Source organism: Palaemon carinicauda, chromosome 40 (assembly GCF_036898095.1).
Source record: "Palaemon carinicauda isolate YSFRI2023 chromosome 40, ASM3689809v2, whole genome shotgun sequence".
Lineage (NCBI taxonomy): Eukaryota > Metazoa > Arthropoda > Malacostraca > Decapoda > Palaemonidae > Palaemon > Palaemon carinicauda.
The window spans coordinates 19,134,297-19,156,796 of NC_090764.1; the positions used below are offsets into that span (position 1 = coordinate 19,134,297).

General features: G+C 36.2%; 1 protein-coding gene across 11 annotated transcripts in view; it reads left to right on the forward strand.

The window, feature by feature from the left end:
* LOC137631578 (protein bric-a-brac 1-like) overlaps nucleotides 1-22,500 on the forward strand; it is a 406,081-nt gene that overhangs the window by 176,176 nt on the left and 207,405 nt on the right. For 3 of the 11 annotated variants that reach the window (XM_068363403.1, XM_068363402.1, XM_068363405.1), the window contains exon 6: nucleotides 5,301-6,456. The exons of 6 other annotated variants lie outside the window; for them this stretch is intronic. In XM_068363403.1, coding sequence (XP_068219504.1) covers nucleotides 5,301-6,202 — 902 coding nt within the window. In that variant the 3' untranslated portion in view covers nucleotides 6,203-6,456. Of the gene's footprint in view, nucleotides 1-3,802; nucleotides 4,981-5,300; nucleotides 6,457-22,500 lie in introns of those variants that run through there. 2 more of the 11 variants (XM_068363414.1, XM_068363415.1) reach the window with 2 other exon arrangements.

A 22,500-nucleotide genomic window follows, 5' to 3' on the forward strand; every position in this document is an offset into this window, starting at 1 on the left:
GTGCTTCTGTTCATTGTGTACCTTAAAGGGGGGGGGGGGGTGAAAGTTATTGGTATGCTGGTTTTTTCAATACTCGTTGCAAATACATATATGTGTACCTCGTTATACAAGTGATTACAGCACGATATGTATACGTATGTGTATACTAGTGCTATCATGTAAAAAATGTGTTCTTATTGTCTGATTCATTATTTTCATGTCTCTCTCTCTCTCTCTCTCTCTCTCTCTCTCTCCTTACTGTCTGATTCATTATTTTCATGTATCTCTCTCTCTCTCTCTCTCTCTCTCTCTCTTCTTACTGTCTGATTCGTTATTTTCATGTATCTCTCTCTCTCTCTCTCTCTCTCTCTCTCTCTTCTTCTTCTTCTTCTTCTTCTTCTTACTGTCTGATTCATTATTTTCATATCTCTCTCTCTCTCTCTCTCTCTCTCTCTCTCTCTCTAACAATACAAGGATTTTTGTTACAGTCACGGTGCCTACCACCCAATGTTTCGCCTGGGCACCATTTTATAATTTCTATATTTTTATTTTTGATGTAATAAAAAACACTAGAGTACCAAGTAGAATAAAAAAAACCATATCGTATTAGAAAGAAACCTGTGCTTATTTAGATAGCTTTAGATGGAATGAAAAAATGAACCTCTTTTCCTTTTTTTTTTCTTTTTTGTAATAATATATACATAGGTGTTATATACAACTAGTGCTGTGATAGTTAGTTGTTAAGAACTATAATACCCTTTTGGATGATTGTGGATGCCTAAAAAAAAACTTCGCTTTATATACAGAGGACACACGTCGAGAGACTATTTTTGTTACCAGAAATTCGCGTAGGAAAAGCATTATCATAACAATATATATATCTACGAGAAAATTATATATATATAGGAGTGTTTTTTGCAGCCTCGTAAGCTTTATATATTGGTATTAGAAGCAGGAGAGAGAGAGTGTGTCTCCTCGTAGTCCTATATTCCCCCACACTGCCGAGTGTAATTTAAAAAAATGTTTTGAAAAAAAATTGAAAGATGAGAAAATTTAAAAAAAAGAAGAATAGATATATTAGGAAAGAGAATAACGGTGAGGTCAAATGAGGTCATTGCTCTGCGCCTGCCTTATTCAGTCAACTGCGTTAACCTTTTGGGAATCTTTTTATGTATTTTTTTTTTTTTTGTATTTGATATTTTTTTTTATTTTGGTAATGTCTAAAATTTTGAGAATTATTTTCAATATGTTAACGGCTGTGTAAATTTGGGTATGATACTTATGATTAATGTAATTATTTGATTTGGTGTTTGTATATAATATCTATACATATATATATATACATATATATATATATATATATATATATATATATTTTATATATATAATATATTTGTATATTATATCTTATATATACATATATATATATATATATATATATATATATATATATATATATATATATATATATGTATGTATATATATAAATATATATATGTATGCATATATATATATACTATATATATATACATAAATAGATATATATATATATATATATATATATATATATATATACATATATATATATATACATATATATATATATATATATATATATATATATATATATATATATATATATATATATAAATAAACATATTTTCGCTTGATTCTCGTGTTCCAATCCGTTCAGTTGATTGACTGATGAAAGGCGCATCAATGTCCAATCGTGGCTTGTCAGACACTCCATATGCTTTTAGTGGCTGTGTAATAGCATTTCAAAAAAATAAAAAAAAAAGATGAATGAAGTAAATGATTGAATTTTTATTGAACACCTTCTGAATTGTGAGGTAATCTTATTTTACCTCAATTTATTTAATTAGGAGTTTATTCTGGGTTAAAGTTATCTTATTTTGTCTCAATTGATTTAATTAGACAGGAGTTTATTCTGGGTTAAAGTTATCTTATTTTGTCTCAATTAATTTAATTAGACAGGAGTTTATTCTGGGTTAAAGTTATCTTATTTTGTCTCAATTAATTTAATTAGACAGGAGTTTATTCTGGGTTAAAGTTATCTTATTTTGTCTCAATTAATTTAATTAGACAGGATTTTATTCTGGGTTAAAGTTATCTTATTTCGTCTCAATTTAATTAGACAGGAGTTCATTTTGGATTAAAGTTATCTTATTTTTTCTCAATTAATTTAAGTAGACGAGTTTATTCTGAGTAATGCCTTCTGTTGATTTGTTAAGTTATCTTATTTTGTCTTAGTTAATTTAATTAGGCAAGAGTTTATTCTGGGTTAAAGTTATCTTATATTGTCTCAATTAATTTAATTAGACGAGTCTATTCTTGGTCAAAGTTATCTTATTTTGTCTCAATTAATTTAATTGTTTAATTAGACAGTTTATTCTGGGTAATGTCTTTGCTGATTTGTAAAGTTATTTTATTTTTTCTCAATTAATTTAATGAGACAGGAGTTTATTCTGGGTAATGAGGAAGAGTACAACATGTCGTTTTTTTTTTTTTTTTTTTTTTTTTTTTTTTTTTGGCGAAACTATTCAGTGATTCTTATCAATTGACCACATCAGCCAAAATATCATAATGTGAACCATGGACTAATTTTAGCTAGGATTCAGCAACCCCAGATCTATATTTAGATGGAATTGATGCAAAGAATATAACATCAAAGATGTTTTTGAATGTTTGTTTGGAAATTAATAGATAGAAATGTCTGAAGTTATGTAGACTGGACGTATAGGAGGAGGCTGCACTACTTGCACGTGGCCCTTTGAGGCACACTGTAGTCAGAACCTCTCCTACCCCTCCTTTGGGATATGCAATAAGTCCTGTTTAGCTCGAAAAAAAGAAAGTAAGATATATATATATATATATATATATATATATATATATATATGTATATATATATATATATACATATATATATATATATATATATATATATATATATATATATATATATATATATATATATATATATATATATAACACTGGAATGTGCAAGAAGTCCGGTTTGCGTCAGAAAACAAAGAATGATATATATATATATATATATATATATATATATATATATATATATATATATATACATATATATATATATTTATTTAAAAAATTATAAATGAAATTAGGAATATAGATTTTAAAAAATAAATAAAGCTCTGGACTTAATTTCAGTGTCAGAATTCAAGACGAAGTGTGCAGCGATACGTTGGCCCCTGGAGTCTCGTATTGTTATACTTAAATTATTATAACTGCTGTTATCAATGTCGTTTTTTAATTCATATTTAAAAAAAAAAAAGTATTTCTTAATTGTTGATTAGTACCTCATTTTGTTTGCGTGTTACAGTTCCTTTGACTAGTGTGCTTTTTTTATCCATTCCTAAAAAGAATCCTCTTAAAAAAAGTAGTTGATCTCTAATTACATTAGTTCATTAAACTTTTAAGTGCTTGACCTGTTTGCCATGAAAGGGTTGATAATTTTACTGCTACTACTACTACTACTGATTCTTCTTCTACTACTTCTACTGTTCTTACTACTACTACTACAACTAGCTTTTACATAGAGTAGAACTGCTTCCCTAGTGAGGGTGATGGTGTCGCAAAACTTGTTGCAATAGAGCATCCTGGTAGCTGCAACTGCAGAGCTCAACACCGACAATGATGACGGTGTTGCTTAGTGAAGGTTTGGTGGTGATGATCATCATCATGACAATGACCATGATGATGAATAGTATTGAAGGTGATGGTGATGATGATGGTGATGGTGGTGAGGTGGATATTGATGGAGGTTGTTTTACAGGTGGCTGCGTCGGGGCCGGCCAGCAGCGATGCCCCCTCTGCAACAAGGCCCTCAGCCGGTGGACCAGCCTGCGACGCCACATAGAGGACAAGCACACCCAGGGAGGCGCCCACATCTGCCCCATCTGCCACCACGTGTACCGCACGAAGAACTCCCTCCACAACCACCTCAGCGTCTACCACCGAGGAGCCACTGGGACCAGAGGCCGCAGGGGGCGGTACCCTTCCTACACCGTCCTCCGACCCACCAACGCCCATCAGCTGGCCGCCCTCAAGGCGGTCGCCAGGCACACCTTCCGGGAGATCGCAGGGCTGTCGCAGCAGGACGCTGCGACCGCGGCTGCAGTGTCGGCGGCAGCTGCTGTCACTACGGCAGCAGGCGTCGCCGCGGCCGCAGTATCCTCGCAGGACTCGCTGGCCAGTTCGACCACCGACAGCTTCCCCATGTCGCTGATGTCCTCGGCTGGATCCCCCGCTGAGGACTCGGACGACGGGCGCGACCTCTTGCACGAGGCTGGCGGGTTCGAATCCCTGCTGGGGACGGACGGGGAACTGCACATGAGTAGTCCTCCTCCCCATTCCCACAATTCCCACAGTGGGAAGAATAACAATGCGACGTCATCGTTGCAACAACAGGAATTGGTTGTCACGGAGATGGTGGATGAATAAAGAGGAGGACGAATGGAAATGAAATAAAAAGAATAAATGCCTAGATTAACTTGAAACGCGATTACTATATGATTAATGAAGGTCACAGACCATCCCACCAATTTTTAAACAAAGCAGACGATAAGCTTCAAAGCTTAAACACAACAAGAAACTTTTTTTTTTTTTTTTAATAAAGCCAAGATCAAAGTGCTGAGAAATCGCTTGTTCGGGATCATGTTGAAACGCGATGATGTTTCCCCCGTCGTCAAAACAAAAAAAAAGTGTTCACACAAACTAAGTAATAACATTACCTCATTGAGAAGTATATAAATATATATAATCTATTTTGTTACCTGATGAAAGGCTGTTTTTGTACTTAAGAGAAAAAAAAAACATACACAAATTGCTATTGATGTTTGATGAGTAGTGGCTGGTGAACTCACAGTTTTTTTTTTTATATTTATAAACAGAAAGCCGACGACTTTGCCAAAATTTCCCGAACGAGAAGAAAGTCGGTCCGCCTCTGTTCCGACGGACAGCCGTGTTTGTTGACACTTTATTTTAATCACATATTGATCAGTATTTGTGAGGGCCGCCTGTTGTGTAGGATCATGAACACCACCCCCCTCCCCCTCCCCCCCCTCCCCCCCGAAAAAAAAATATCAGCTGTATTCAGCACGAAATGAAGCTTCAGCATATGATGAATACTAGTGGTATTTGGAAGAAATTCTTCTGTGTTAGGATGTGTGAGAGTGAGTGAGAGAGGGAGAGGGGGGTGAGATGTGTAGAGAGTGAGAGTGAAATTGATTATTGAGAAGAGAAAGCTAAAAAAAGCGTCATTGTCCTTACAGGCGGTCCATTGGTATCAACACCGACCTCGGTGTCTTCAGCGTTTGTGGCCCCTTCGCCGCTTCCCTTTTCATCGTCATCCCACCCTTCGTCGTCGTCGTCGTCGTCGTCTTCGTCAGGTATTGGTGGGGCGACGATGATGGCGGGACTCAGCATCGGCAGCGCCAACAGCTTGATTGGTGGAGGGAGTAGTGTTGGTGGTGGTGGAGGAGCAATCAGCAACAGCACCAATCTGTTAGCGACTACCGCAACAGGCCGGGGAGGTGGTGGTGTCGGCGGATCGGCACTCGTGGGCGGTAGTAGCATCAGCATCAGCAGCATCAGCATCACCAACAGCATTGGTGGTGGGGGTAGTAATAGTAGTAGTAATAGTAGCTGTAATAGTAGTAGTGGTAGCAGCAGTGGGACGTGGGTAGGGGCCCAGTGCCCCATCTGTTTCAAGGTGCTGCGTGACAAATATAAGCTGAGGACCCACTTGGCCGACATCCACTCGGCCGTACAACACGTGTTCACGTGTCCAGTGTGCAATCGGGTGTACAAGACCAAAAATACCCTCACCAACCACATCAGTCTGTCACACAGAGGATACACCAAGAGGAGGCAGAGCTATCAGGCCTCCACCACCACTACCTCCACCACCTCCACCTCATCCCACCACAATGCCCCTTCTCTTCCTCCCCCTCCTCCTTCTGCATTACCCCAATCTCAATCCACCTCGCAGTCTCCAACACAGCACCACCAACACCATCTCCAACACCAGCATCACCAACAACAGTCTCGCCATGCCTCTGAAACTGCCAACAACAGCAGTAACAGCAGCAGCAATGCTCAGGCAAACCATCAGCAAAAGCAGCAACAGCAGCAGGCCATGTTACTCGAACAGCAGCAGACTTTGCAGCGTTAGTCTTGACTGAAAAAGCTGCATGCAGCGTTAATCTGAAAAGGCTGATACTTTTTTCATTAAGAGGTTTATGCCAGTAAGAAGTCTGGCTGTACACTGTGAGGGACACTTTCTTAAATCTTGAAAAGAAAAAGAAGTAATCTTAAGATTTGATAACTCATGTATACGATTGACCACAAAGTCTTAGCCATTTGTTATATTTAAAGAAATGATAGATATTTTTTAATAGAAGGCCAACGCTTATAGACAAATTCGAATTGGTAGGTTTCCTTAACCTTTTTCTTTTGTAATGTGGGAACTGGATGTGTTCCGTTAATATGACGTCATTAGAAACGTTTTCATTTGCCTTTTCAATTCCCATCAATATTTTATGAACAGTTGTGTTATTTGTCATGTCATTTCCCATCAATTTTCTTTTTATGATATCATTGTAAACATACTGTCAGTTCCCATCAAATCCTTTGATATGACGTCATAAGAAATGTTTTATTATTTGACTATATTTCCCATCAAATTCTTTGTTATGACGTCATTAGAAACTTTATTATTTGACTTTATATTTCCCATCAAATCCTTTGTTATGACGTCATTAGAAACTTTTTATTATTTGACTTGATATTTTCCATCAAATCCTTTGATATGACGTCATTAGAAACGTTTTATTATATGACAACATTTCCCATCAAATCTTTTGTTATGACGTCATAAACAGCTGCATTATGCGCCTCTTTAGTTCCCATCAAATCTTTTGATATGACGTCAATATAAACATTTGTATTATTTTCGTAGTCAGTTCCCATCAGTTTTTCATATGACGTCATTATAAACATTTGTATTATTCGCATAGTCAGTTCCCATCAAATTTTCATATGACGTCATTATAAACATTTGTATTAGGATGGCCAGTTCCCATCAATTTTTCATATGACGTCATTATAAACATTTGTATTAGTATGGTCAGTTCCCATCAATTTTTCATATGACGTCATTATAAACATTTGTATTATTCGTATAGTCAGTTCCCATCAAATTTTCATATGACGTCGTTATAAACATTTGTATTATTCGCATAGTCAGTTTCCATCAAATTTTCATATGACGTCATTATAAACATTTGTATTAGGATGGCCAGTTCCCATCAATTTTTCATATGACGTCATTATAAACATTTGTATTAGCATGGTCAGTTCCCATCAATTTTTCATATGACGTCATTATAAACATTAGTATTATTCGCATAGTCAGTTCCCATTTTTACGTCATCATAAACATTTGTAATATTCGCATTGTCAGTTCCCATCAATTTTTCACAAGACGTCATTAACATTAGTATTATTCCCATAGTCAGTTCCCTTCCATATGACGTTATTAACATTAGTATTATTCGCATTGTCAGTTCCCATATGACGTCATTATAAACATTTGTATTCGCATTGTCAGTTCCCATAAATTTTTCATATGACGTCATTATAAACATTTGTATTCGCTATTATACGCATAGTCAGTTCCCTTCCACATGACGTCATTAACATTAGTATTATTCGCATAGTCAGTTCCCTTCCATATGACGTCATTAACATTAGTATTATTCGCATAGTCAGTTCCCTTCCATATGACGTCATTAACATTAGTATTATTCGCATAGTCAGTTCCCTTCCATATGACGTCATTATTAACATTTGTATTATTCGCATTGTCAGTTCCCATCAAATCATTTGCAAAGCACAAAAGATTTATTTGATAAAAGTTTGTTTTGGAGAAGGACAGAACAACGTTCACAAACCTGTCAAAGAGTTGTCTGTAAACGAACGTAGTTAAAGTTAAGCCTGTGTGTAAATTTTAGCCATCTTATTTTAACCATTGTCTTAGATTTTGTAGGTTCTATACTCTTATTTGTAAACTATATTTTCTATTTATATTTGATTTATTTCGTTTCCAACGCACATGCATTTCACGTGCCAACTATTTTGAACACTTCTGGAAGTCAAAAAGAAGATTCTCGCAATGAGAGTTTCATGGACGGTAAAGTGTGTAAGTATGTCGTGTGTGTAAAGTCTCTGAAAGGGTGTGTAATTGTGTGTGTGTATGTATGTTTGTGTTTATTTACCTCGGGTCGCTTGGGTGTTGCCGAAAATAGAGCCTATAAGGGTTGGAGACTAATAAGGCTTTTTTGATTTTGTATATTCCTTTCAAATTTATGAAGCAATTTCATTTTATGTTTATTGGAGACTAATAAGGCTTATTTGATTTTGTATATCCCTTTTAAATTTATGAAGCAATTTCACTTTATGTTTATTGGAGACTAATAAGGCTTATTTGATTTTGTATATTCCTTTTAAATTTATGGAGTAATTCCTCCTCATGTTTTTTGGAGACTAATAAGCCCTATTTAATTTTGTATATTCCTTTTGAATTTATGAAGTAATTCCTGCTCATGTTTATTGGAGACTAATAAGCCTTATTTGATTGTGTATATTCCTTTTAAATTTACGAAGCCATTCGAGTTCATGTTTATTGGAGACTAATAAGGCTTATTTTGATTTTGTATATTCCCTATAAATTTATGAAGCCATTCGAGTTTAGTTTATTGGAGAAAATAAGTCTTGTTCATTTCATATATTTTAAATTTATGGAACAGTTCGAGTTTATGTTTATAGGGGAATAATAAGCCTTATTTACTTTTTATATATATTAAGTTCATGAAACAATTCCAGTTTATTTTTAAAAAACTTGAAAATTTATTCTTGTTTGTCCAGTCAGTTTAATAACAATTTCAAACTATTTGTTTTTTTATTCTTTTTATTTTTATTTTGCAAGTCTTTCCACAACCGTCTCTTTCCAATCAATCAAAGCTTGAAGAAACAAACAAACATGTAAATAAGGCAACGAAAGTGACCCGGGCGTAATGAATCCGTCCTGCAGACATTATTATTATTGTTCCTAATAATGACGTCAGCAGGCGTAGTCTTGTATAAAGTATAGAGTATATATATATATAAACAGTATATATATTACACAATAGAAGTTCCTAGAATTACCTTTTTAGACCTTTTTATTATTATTATTATTAGTTATTAGTTATGATTTACCTTCCGGTTCGTTCTTTGGACAACCCGGACACTTTATATAGATCTCTACATCATCGCTAAGGTCAAAGGTCGACCCTGCCATGATTGATATCACTTGTATACGATTTTATACTTAGTCAGATGTTATTCTTATCTTGATTACTATTATTATTAATTATTATTATTATTACATTTGGTTCTAGTTGTTAACTTTAGATTTGGGTATATCAGCTTAGCCATTAGCCAGGGTTTTTTTTTTTTTTCATCTTAAGCTTCGTTTAGATTTATTTAATTTTTTTTTTATGTGGTAATTTTTTTTTCCTTTTTTTCTCGTCACTGAGTCAATCGTGTTGATAATGGTTGATTTAGTTTTTCCATTATTCCAGGATATGGTCAATTTTCGATTTTATATATCAAATTATAGATTTCCTTGACTGTTCAGGATATGATACAAGAGGCCTGGTCAATTTTCAATTTTATATATCAAATTATATATTTTCATGATTGTTACAAATTAAATTTGTTTTGTTTAAAAAAAAAAAACGGCCAGGTAGGTCATCATGAATTTTATTATTATTATTTTTTTTTTTTTTTAATGTACTACCTGTCAGGTAGTTTATCAGGATTTTTATCTATTAAATTATTTATTTTACCTAGATGAAAGTGGCCAGGTAGATTATCATGGTTTTTATTAATTTATTTTTATACTAAGATAAATAGCTGTCAGGTAGAGTTTTAAAAATTATTATTATTATTATTTTTTTTTTTTTTGCTGAAGCGCTTAATTTATTGGTCATGGTAAGCAGTATATTAATTTTATCTTTATGTCTTTAAATATTCCAGTTGCCATTGTATTTATACTGCTGTATTTCAACTGTATTTAAGAATATTGTATTATGCCTATAGTTTGAAAGGTTTTCCATACATACGTTCCTCAAAGTGACAATGATGAAGATTATCATTATTTTTTATTATTATTGTTATTATTATTATTATTATTATCGTAGAAATACGCATCAAATCACCATATCACAACTTGCTTATCTAGTTCGTAATGCTGGGATGTTGATACCATTTTATATGTTTTTGATTTACTTCCTTAGTTCCATTTAGTGAAGAAGATTTCGACTTTTTATATAGATACAAATACTGTAATATTACTATTCTATAGGCCTAGGGAGCTGCACCTTCCTCCTTCATGAGACTGAATTTTTATATATATATTTTTTTTAATGACATAAATGTAGTCGGCCAGTACCAACCACCAGTATACTCAGGTCCTTATATTATTGCAATATAGACGATTGTTCCTGTTCATTTGCTGGAGACTCTTGTAGGGGGAAAATATGAGGAGAAAGTGAAGGATTTATAAGGGTTCTATGGTAATAGAACCACTCTTCTTGAACGGCATCTTAACTACATCTGTAAGAATCACAGCTGATAGTTTTTCATATCAGCCCCTCCCCCGTCAGGCTAAGCCCCGCCTCCCGACATGCCAAGCCCCGCCCCTTTACCTGTTCCCTTATGCAGAGTGGACGTGACTTACATATCCCACCGTCCCCCTGGAGAAAGTAAAGGAGTTTTAAGGAAACTGTGGAAATAGAACTACTATTCTTGAACAGTATCTTAACTACATCTGTAAGAATCACAGCTGATAGTTTATCATATTAGCCCCGCCCCCCCGTCAGGCTAAGTCCCGCCCCCCGACTTGTCAAGCCCCGCCCCTTTACTTGTTCCCTTATTCAATGTGGGCGGGACTTATATATCCCACCGTCCCCTCTGGAGAAAGTAAAGGAGTTGTAAGGAATCTATGGAAATAGAACCACTCTTCTTGAACTGTATCTTAACTCTACATCTGTAAGAATCACAGCTGAGGGTTTTTCATATCAGCCCCACCCCTTGTCTGGCCAAGTCCCGCCCCCCGTCATGCCAAGCCCCGCCTTTTTACCCGTTTCCTTATGCAAATACTATGTGGGCCTGATTTAATATATCCCACCGTCCCCCCTGTCATTAGTTAAAATATAATGTAGTTCAGAAAAATTTCAATTGCGTTATTTATTTTTATATACCCTTTCTCTTCAATATTTTCCCCTTTAGGGTACCTCAGTTTCCGGGTTATTTTATAAACTCTAATGTTAATATGAATGATTTTTTAACTTATTTCACATTCTCTCATGAATGTTTTTGGTACCTTCCGATTTTAGAATGTCTGTGAATGATAAAAGAAAAAACTTTGGAAAAAACCTGTTTAATTTTATTTGTGTTATGTTACTTACTGGCATACCTCATATAGCATCTAGTTTACTATTAGTTGTGTGCGTCAGCAGTCCCTGAATAAGAAAAAGGAACTAGAAGAGGAAAGAAAATAAAAAAAGCAGCTACCCTTTTAACGTGGATCTCATGCGAGCCTGTGTGACATTTCTTCACTATATGTATAGTCGCTGCAGAGATTCCGGGTGAAATAAGCCCCACCCCTTGATGATGTCATAGCCAATCATGTGTCCACGAAATAAGCTCCACCCCCTGATGACGTAGCCAATCATGTCTCCCATGTTAGTAGTTTTAAATTATCAAGAGGATATATTGTGACCACTGCTTACTAGGAATACAACGTCATTGGCTATGAGGACATCAGTGGTTGGAGCTTATTTCGGGGCCAATACATGATTGGCTATGACGTCATCAGGGGGTGGGTCTTATTTCGCCCGGAATTCCTGCAGCAACTTTAGTAGTTGCTTCAGTATTTTTGTATGTTGTAGTTATTATTAGTAGGTATTTTTTTAGGAGTCCTGCCGGGCTTGTGTCGGTTGAAAGAAGCCTATCCAATATATTCAGAATACAGGATAAAAAAAAAATGAAAAAAGCCTCGTGCGCATTATTTTACCTAATAAATATTGAAATAGATTTGGTTGTTTGTATTACCTTGCTGTTTTTTTTAAAGAAATATGTTAGTGTGATTTAGTTTTTATTCAATAATTAGAAGTATGTGAGCTAGTCACTGTTCAATCAGCTGACATTTTCCTGCGGTGTTGTGTTTTTATAGATTTATCATATATACACAATATATATATATATATATATATATATATATATATATATATATATATATAAGTGATATATTTAGCTGTAATATTAATATACATTTTTGTTCATTGATTGAAAATTGGTGCATGATATCGTAGTTCTTATAGAATAATGCCTTTTAGGTCTCTCTCTCTCTCTCTCTCTCTCTCTCTCTCTCTCTCTCTCTCTCTCTCTCTCTCTTATATAAACTTTCCATGTTTAGATATAACACGAATAAAATATCAATATGTAAAGTCACATTTCAATTTCATCTTTGACACAACGAGATGAACAGAATCCAATCTGACTTAGAGCCTCATAAGAAGCTCTCTCTCTCTCTCTCTCTCTCTCTCTCTCTCTCTCTCTCTCTCTCTCTCTCTCTCTCTCTCTCTCAGAACGGTTAACGGATCGGATGAAACCAAGCTTCCAGACTTGACCTCTCGTGACCCGGCCCGTTTAGTACCTTTGGAGATTCGTCTCAATATCGCAGTTTGTAATTAAAGCCATTTTGCCGATTCATATTTAGGGTCATTTCTGTATTTTTATGAGCGTATAGTGATTTCTGTATTTTTAACATTTCTACATTTTTCAATAAGATTTTTGGTTTGTAATTGACAGAAATTTTTATTTATTGAAAATTGTCCAGTATTGCAATTTAAGACGTATTTATTGCTTAATTTTAAGAACACATCTAAAGGCAATGGATTTTTTTTTTTTTTTAAAGAGTAATAAGTTTTTCTGGGGTTTAAAAGCAATTTTAATTTTATTCTTATTCATAAGAAACGGCTTAAAAAACTAATTTTATTAATTAAATGGGTATTTAATAACGTGTTTACTATTATTCTTTGTGTAAGAGAAGAAGTTAAACTGGAATAAATATGCAATGTCTAGTCTTGGGTAGTGTCATAGCCTCCGTACCATGGTCTTCCACTGTCTTGGATTAGAGTTCACTTGGGCACACTTTTATCTAATTCCTCTTCCTCTTGTTTTGTTGAAGTTTATGTAGGAGATTTATTTCAATGTTACTGTTCTTAAAATATTCTATTTTACCTAGTTTCCTTTCCTCACTAGGCTATTTTCCATTTTGGAGCCCCTGGGAATATAGCTTCCTGCTTTTCTAACTAGGGTTGTAGCTTAGCAAGTAATAATAATAATAATGTATAAATCTACCGACTTAATTTCTTCACTAAAATCATTATTATTATTATTGTTGTTGTTGTTGTTGTTATTAGCTAATCTACTGTACAACCCAAGTTGAAAAAACAGGATGCTATAAGCCCAAGGGCTCCAACAGGGAAAATAGTGCAGTGAGGAAAGGAAATAAGGAAACAGTATATTTTGCCTAAACGTACCCTCAAGCAAGAGAACCCTAACTCTAGGGAAACACTCCCTGTGAATCCAATTAATCAATTGCATTGCAAATTATACCTCAATGTCATAGGATGCAAGATGAATTGTAATTAAGTTCTTTATTGAATTAAGAACTGTTGGTTTTATTTTTCCTGGCCTGAATATTTTCCTAATGTTATATGCTGTGAGGTCACTGGAAGTTTTAACCTCTCTCTCTCTCTCTCGCTCTCTCTCTCTCTCTCTCTCTCTCTCTCTCTCTCTCTCTCTCTCTCTCTCTCTCTCTCTCTCTCTCTCTCCAGTATGATGGTTAACCTAAACAGCTAATAACAAGGTTTGTTAGTCAACTTTAGTGGTTCGAAGTTAGGAGAGAGAGAGAAGGGCCTCGATGAGGTACTCGTCACCTCACGGAGTTGAAAACATTAAAAAGAATCTATGAAGCCCTCGATGAGGTAATTCTCTCTCTCTCTCTCTCTCTCTCTCTCTCTCTCTCTCTCTCTCTCTCTCTCTCTCTCTCTCTCAAACATGAAATATAACAAGAAATGGTCAAAGGTGCACAGGATTCAATTAGCGTTTCCTGCTCCTTATGGAGAAGAGGCTGTTGTTTTCAAAGATTGAACAGGAAATCGTCTTGTTGACGAAGAAGTGATTTCTTTATCTGGGTTGATGAAATCTTAGTTGGCTTCAGTTTTTGGGACGTCATTTGGTCATTGAGAATATTACCAGGAACAAGACAACTTGTAAAGGGAAGATATTGTTACCTCTGCCAACGAAGATGGAAGGAGGTTATGTTTTACCCCTTGTTTGTGTGTGTGAGTTTATGAACAGCTTCCTGGCCTCAATTTTAATCTTAGAGTAATGAAATTTGCAAGTATTAACTGTTATGTAAAAAGCTGGAAAGGATTAAATTTTTGAAGGTCAAGGTCAAAGATAAAGCAAAATGTCTAATTCACGTAATCAACCATAAGTTTGGCCATCGTTGTCACAGAGACTTTAAACTTTGTTCATGTTTGAATGTAGGAAAATCCACGCCAATTAATACATGTTAAGGTCGAGCAAAAGGTCCAGAAATAAGCTGCCGCGGCGGAGGTCTGCGCTCTATTGAGCACCCCTCTAGATTTTATTTTATTTCTTCTAAGGGGCGTGAATGATTCGTGGATCCTTTTTCCGGTTCATAAGAACACTAAATTTCCACTGAATAATCACTGAAGTCGGATTTACAGATTGATAGTCGTAGTAAATACCATGATTGGGTTATTAATGAGTAAGCTTATATATATACTGTATATATATATATATATATATATATATATATATATATATATATATATATATATATATTTGGAGGAACAAAAAAGTCGTATAAATAAAAAGGTCTTTTATAAGGTATTTGAATATAGTAGAGAAGAATAAGAGTATCATGCAATTTATTTTTATTACTAGCCAATCTACAACCCTAGTTGGAAAAGCAGGATGCTACAAGCCAAAGGGCTACCATGGGGGAAAATAGCCCAGTGAGGAAAGGAAATAGATAAACTAAAAGAGAGGTAATCGATGATGAATATAGAATATATCAGTCATATATAACTATGAACATAGACTTATGTCAGCCTGTTCAACATATAAACATTCACTGCAAGTTTGAACTTCTGAAGTTCGCTAAGGCTAATACAACCGAATTTCAATTTGCTTACAAGTCTTCCATTCATCATCTCCCACTTCACGCTTCATAGCCCTCAGCCATGTAGGCCTGGGTCTTCCAACTCTTCTTGTGCCTCGTAGAGCCCAGTTGAAAGTTTGGTGAACTAATCTCTTTTACGGAGTGCGAAGAGGATGCCTGAACCATCTCCATCTACCCCTCATCATGATCTCATGCACATATGGCACTTGAGTAATCTCTCTTATAGTTTCGTTTCTAATCCTTTCCTGCCATTCAACTCCTAATATTCTTCTGAGGGCTTTGTTCCCAAGTCTATAAAATCTGTTGGATATTGTTTCATTGTCATACCATGACTCATGTCCATACAGTAACACCGATTTCACTAGACTGAAATATAGTCTGATTTTTATATGTAATTTCAGGCGATTTGATTTCCAATTTTACGTAACCCAGCCATTGTCTGATTTGTTTTTTTTTTTTAATCTTTCATTAAACTCCAATTCTAAATACCCTGTATTAGCGATCATAGTTCCTAAATATTCAAATGATTCCACCTCATTAAGCCTTTCTACTTCCAATGATATTTCATCTTCCGTTGCATATTCCGTTCTCATCATCTCTGTCTTTCTACTATTTATGTTGAGCCCAACCTCATATGATATTTCATGCATTCTGGTAGGCAAGCTTTGCAAGTCCTGTGGCGTTTTGCCAATAAGGACAGCATCATCAGCATACTCTAGGTCAGCTAATTTCCTGTTACAAATCCAGTCTAACCTTCGTCATCCCCAACTGTTTTATGCATTACCAAATCCTTGAGGAAGATAAACAACATGGGTGACAACACATTCCCTTGGAGTACTCCACTATTCAAAGGAAATTAATTTGAGAGGACTCCATTAACATTAACTTTGCACTTGCTTTGCTCACTAACAGACTTAATCAAATTTACATATATAAAAGGAATTCCATAGTAAAGGAGGACTCATCACAAAATTGGCCGGTGCACACTATCAAAGGGTTTTTCATTGTCCACAAATGCCATCCAAAGTGAATTCCTATATTCTACACCTTACTCTACATGTCTTAAAATGAAAATTTGGTCAGTACAACTACCTTCTCACAATCTTGCTTGTTACATATATATATATATATATATATATATATATATATATATATATATATATATATATATATACATCTACTATATATTTCTTTTCAGCCACTCTGAGCGGCATTGCCAAAACGTATAACTACTCGGTCTCTCCCTGTTCCCTCTGGAATGGGGAGAAGAGTAGTCATACCCTGGTGGGAGGGTGTACCCCGAAAGGAACAATCGGAAACCACAGCTGCGTGCGTGCGTGTGTTGAATCTGTGTTCATCTCCACCTAAATATTGATTGACGGGTCGCGTCCACTAGTCATGTAATATTTAATCATTCGCAGAGTTCAACAGACCTGGACACTGATGCTCATTCGGCTGCTGTTGTATCTATAATCAATTTTTTTTAGTGAGGCAGATTTGCAGAGACTCGTAGGGATGCCCCTTTAGCTCGGAAAAGTTTCCTGATTGCTGATTGGTCGGAAGTATTCGAACAAAAATACTGAAGACCAATCAGCTCTTAGGAAAAATTCCGAGCTAAAAGGGCACCCTTACGAGTCGGTGAAAATCTGCCTCACAAAAAAAAAAAAAAAAAAAAAAAATTACTATAGTCCCTGTGTGTGCGTGTGTGTGTGTGTGTGTGTGTGTACGTGTGTGTGTGTGTGACAACCAGATCCGGTTGAGATGATAGATCAACCATTATAACATAAAAACGATTGTGGTTGCAAGAACAGGCCGCACCCGGAAATGTGCATTAGCTCATCGTAGGATGTGCTAGTCTCTCTCTCTCTCTCTCTCTCTCTCTCTCTCTCTCTCTCTCTCTCTCTCTCTCTCTCTCTCTCAACTTGTATTCTTGTTTTTAGTGTTAACTGTTTTTCTTATTAATGTTGCATAAGATTTTTCATAACTAACTATCCTTTACATTCAGATCTCCCTTCGTAGGATGTGCTACTCTCTCTCTCTCTCTCTCTCTCTCTCTCTCTCTCTCTCTCTCTCTCTCTCTCTCTCTCTCTCTCTCTCTCTCTCTCAGCTTCTATTCATGTTTTTAGTGTGAACTGTTTTTCCTATTAATGTTGCATAAGATTTTTCATAACTCTGACCATCCTTTACATTCAGATCTCCGTGGACAATTCTATCCTGTTCGTAATACTAGGCAGGCAGTTAATTCTAATAGCCAGGCCTTCTCCATCACGAGGCTCAATACTACACAGTATTCTAGAAGTTTTATTCCAGCTGTGAACAAGTTGTGGAATGATCTTCCTAATCGGGTAGTTGAATCAGTAGAACTTCAAAAGTTCAAAGTTGCAGCAAATGTTTTTATGTTGACCAGGCTGACATGAGTCTTTTTATCTGTTTTTGACGTTATTAATAGTTTATATATGACATATCTGTTTTGACGTTGTTTTTGTTTTTAGAATGATTTATTGTTAATATGTTCTCATCATTTATGTATTTTCTTATTTCCTTTCCTCACTGGGCTATTTTTCTCTATTGGAGCCCTTGGGCTAATAGCATCTTGCTTTTCCAACTAGGGTTGTAGCTTCGCTAGTAATAATAATAGTAATAATAATAATGATAATAATAATAAGAATAATAATAATAATATTGGCTTTATTGCCTCATTCAGCCTTTAACTGATGAACGTGGATGAAATTCCTGTGCAGTAAACTCTCCAATTCATTAATCCCTTCACACTCCTCCACAGAAGGCTCATCAGCAGCCCGTTGGACCCCTCAAAAACTTTCTTTTAACCTCCACACTTCACTATCATAAAGGAGATTTAGTTCAGCATTCATTGGCTTCCTTAGAACAGTTCTTGCTACACTTATTCTGTCTTATGATTTGTCAGTTTATCATTATCCATTACAATAATTTCAGAAACATTTTACGATTCGACCTTTTTCCTTGATTTCAATTACTCAATTACTCTTTTTTTTTTTATTTGTTTACATTGTTTCTTTTCTGGTCTTTATTTTACATTATAACATTACTCTTTTGACAATTTACTTTCAGCTTTTTATGAACCCTTTCTAACTATTTTACTATACCCATTTTTTTAATGAGGCGCATTTGCACCGACTCGCAGCGGTGCCCTTTTAGCTCGGTAAAACTTTCCTGCTATCTGATTGGTTAGAATTATCTTGGCCAACCAATCAGCGAGCAGAAAACGTTTACGAGCTAAAATGGCACCCATGCGAGTCAGTGCATATCTGCCTCGCTAAAAAGAATTGACTGTAGCTACTGCAGGTTCTCTTAACTGTCTCCGATCAGCATATAATCACTATAGTCAATTCTTTTTAGTGAGGCAGATTTGCTCAGACTCACAGGGGGTGCCCTTTTAGCTCGGAAAAGTTTCCCGCTCGCTGATTGGTTGGACAAGATAATTCTAACCAATTAGATAGCCGGTAGCTTTAACGAGTTAAAAGGGCACCGCTGCGAGTCAGTGCAAATGCACCTCATTAAAAAAGATTGAGTATAGTGAACAACCATTCCACATTTTTTCCATTTTAGTGGAAAGATTATATTTTTATTTTTATGTTGACCAGTCTGACATGAGTCTTTTTACAGTTTATATATGACATATCTGTTTTTAAGGTTGTTAATAGTTTATATAGGACATATCTGTTTTGACGCTGTTACTGTTTTTAGAATGATATATTGTTAATTTATTCCCATCATTTATTTATTTCCTTATTTCCTTTCCTCACTGGGCTATTTTTCCCTATTGGAGCCCTTGGGCTTATAGCATTTTGCTTTTCCAACTAGGGTTGTAGCTTGGCTAGTAATAATAATAATAATAATAATAATAATAATGATGATAATAAAACTGTTATAAGACGCAATGGGAAGGAACGTCTTTATATCCAGAAAGCTGAAGAGTACTGGACATGATGAAAGGCGCAGATTATGTAGGGTAGCTCGACGAACTGCTAGTGAGCCTTTTATATAAGTGCGTTGAGATACTACCGCTAGAGAGTTACGGGGTCCATTGACTGGCCAGACAGTACTGCATTGGATCTCTCTCTCTGGTTACGGTTCTTTCCCTTTGCCTACACATACACCGAATAGTCTGGCCTATTCTTTACAGATTCTCCTCTGTCCTCATTCACCTGACAACACTTGAGATTACCAAACAATTCTTCTTCACCTAAGGGGTTAACTACTGCACTCTAATTGTTCAGTGACCACTTTCCTCTTGGTAAGGGTAGAAGAGACTCTTTAGCTATGGTAAGCAGCTCCTCTAGGAGAAGGACACTCCAAAATCAAACCATTGTTCTCTAGTCTTGGGTAGTGCCATAGCCTCTGTACCATGGTCTTCCACTGTCTTGGGTTAGAGTTCTCTTGCTTGAGGGTACACTCGGGCTCACTATTCTATCTCGTTTCTCTTCCTCTTGTTTTGTTAAAGTTTTCATAGTTTATATAGGAAATATTTAAATGTCATTGTTCTTAAAATATATATTTTCTTGTTTCCTTTCCTCACTTGGCTATTTTCCCTGTTGGGGCCCCTGGGCCAATAGCATCTTGCTTTTCCAACTAGGGTTGTAGCTTAGCAAGTAATAATAATAATAATAATGGAGCAATAAATAGCTTACACGATGAACTCCAATGAGTATTCGTGAACGATTCAGTACCTAATGTATAAATAGGTCAGTAAACTCATTAGCGAGGAATATCATTCATCTTTGTGAAGATAATCAACCCCCGCCCCCTGTCACCGCTGGAGGGAAAGGCCCCCTTGGCCTTGAGACTTCCCTGAAGGATGTCTCTATAAAACACATCCTCTCAGGGGGAAGATGTACAAAGACTAGTGTACGCGACCCATCCATCTCAGGGGGAAGATGTACAAAGACTAGTGTCTCAGGGGGAAGATGTACAAAGACTAGTGTCTCAGGGGGAAGATGTACAAAGACTAGTGTACGCGACCCATCCATCTCAGGGGGAAGATGTACAAAGACTAGTGTCTCAGGGGGAAGATGTACAAAGACTAGTGTACGCGACCCATCCATCTCGGGGGAAGATGTACAAAGACTAGTGTCTCAGGGGGAAGATGTACAAAGACTAGTGTACGCGACCCATCCATCTCAGGGGGAAGATGTACAAAGACTAGTGTCTCAGGGGGAAGATGTACAAAGACTAGTGTACGCGACCCATCCATCTCAGGGGGAAGATGTACAAAGACTAGTGTCTCAGGGGGAAGATGTACAAAGACTAGTGTACGCGACCCATCCATCTCAGGGGGAAGATGTACAAAGACTAGTGTCTCAGGGGGAAGATGTACAAAGACTAGTGTCTCAGGGGGAAGATGTACAAAGACTAGTGTACGCGACCCATCCATCTCAGGGGGAAGATGTACAAAGACTAGTGTCTCAGGGGGAAGATGTACAAAGACTAGTGTACGCGACCCATCCATCTCGGGGGAAGATGTACAAAGACTAGTGTCTCAGGGGGAAGATGTACAAAGACTAGTGTACGCGACCCATCCAAAAGGAGGGCAAATATTTAGATATGCATTTACTGGGTGATTCAAGCCGGCCGCTTTGGCAATTTTTGGGAGATTGTGGTTTTCGAGTGTACCTATCGGGGTACCACCTCTTATTAGGGTATGACTACCCTATCTTCCAACTACCCAAGGGACAGGAGAGACCGGGTAATCATACGTTTGGCAATGCAGCTTAGCGTGGCAGGATATATATATATATATATATATATATATATATATATATATATATATATATATATCTGTTACCTGTTAGAGTACCACCTCTTATTAAGGTATGACTACCCATCTCCCAACTAGCCAAGGTACGGGAGAGACCGGGTGATCATACGTTTGGCAATGCATCTCAGCATAGCAGGAAAGATATATGTACACACACACACACACATATATATATATATATATATATATATATATATTATAAATAATGATTGCTACTCCACATGCTCTCTCTCTCTCTCTCTCTCTCTCTCTCTCTCTCTCTCTCTCTCTCTCTCTCTCTCTTCCTCCTCCTCCTCCTCCTCCACCTCCTTAATGAAATATAGAATTCCAATTGAAATTATTTCAATCTACTTAATTTATCTGATTAAATATGATGGATTTCAATATATTAACTTATCGTTTTTGAAAAGGTTGATGATTTACTTGAGGTTTAAAGGTCACTCGTGAATAGCAGAGGCAAGGGACAAAGACAATGCCCTAGAGACCGACCATATATACCTCTTTCCATCAAGCTAGGTCCAGGGAGGACCAGGCAATGGCTACTGAGGATTCGGCAGGTAGACTTATAGCCTTCTGTAAACCATCTACTTCACAAGGATTGTGAGCTTACATGCACTACAAGACAATAACGAGCTTGAGGGGGTCTTGAACCCCTATCTAGCTGAATGCCAGAGAGGGACGTTTCCAATAGGCTACCACAGCCCATGTTCGATCACAATGAGAGGTAGAAATTTATTTATTTATTAATTTCTGTTCCAAAATCAAACCATTCTTCTCTAGTCTTGGGTAGTGCCATAGCCTCTGTACCATGGTCTTCCAATGTTGGTTAGCGTTCTCTTGCTTGAGGGTACACTCGGGTACACTATTCTGTCTTATTTCTCTTCCACTTGTTTTGTTAACGTTTTTATAGTTTATATAGAAAATATTTATTTTAATGTTACTTTTCTTAAAATATTTTATTTTTCCTTATTTACTTTCCTCATTGGGCTATTTTCCCTGTTGGGGCCCCCCGGCTTATAGCATCCTGCTTTTCCAACTAGGGTTGTAGCTTAGCAAGTAATAATGATAATAATAATAATAATAATAATAATAATGATAACAAAAATAACAGTAATGGGTAATTCGAATGATATTTTATCAATTACACGGTAGGTTGGGAGGTCTGGGGATAGCTCAGTGGCTTGCAAAAGTATGCAACCTGTCTAAGGATTTTAGTTTTCAAGTTCCTATGTGCCCTTTGCTAGCTCAGTTGGTCGCGTCCTTGTCTTTCTGTCGAGTTTCTACGGTTATCCTGATGCGAGGTAGAATTTTATTCCTGTTGTTCACATGACTGTAGATTTCGACA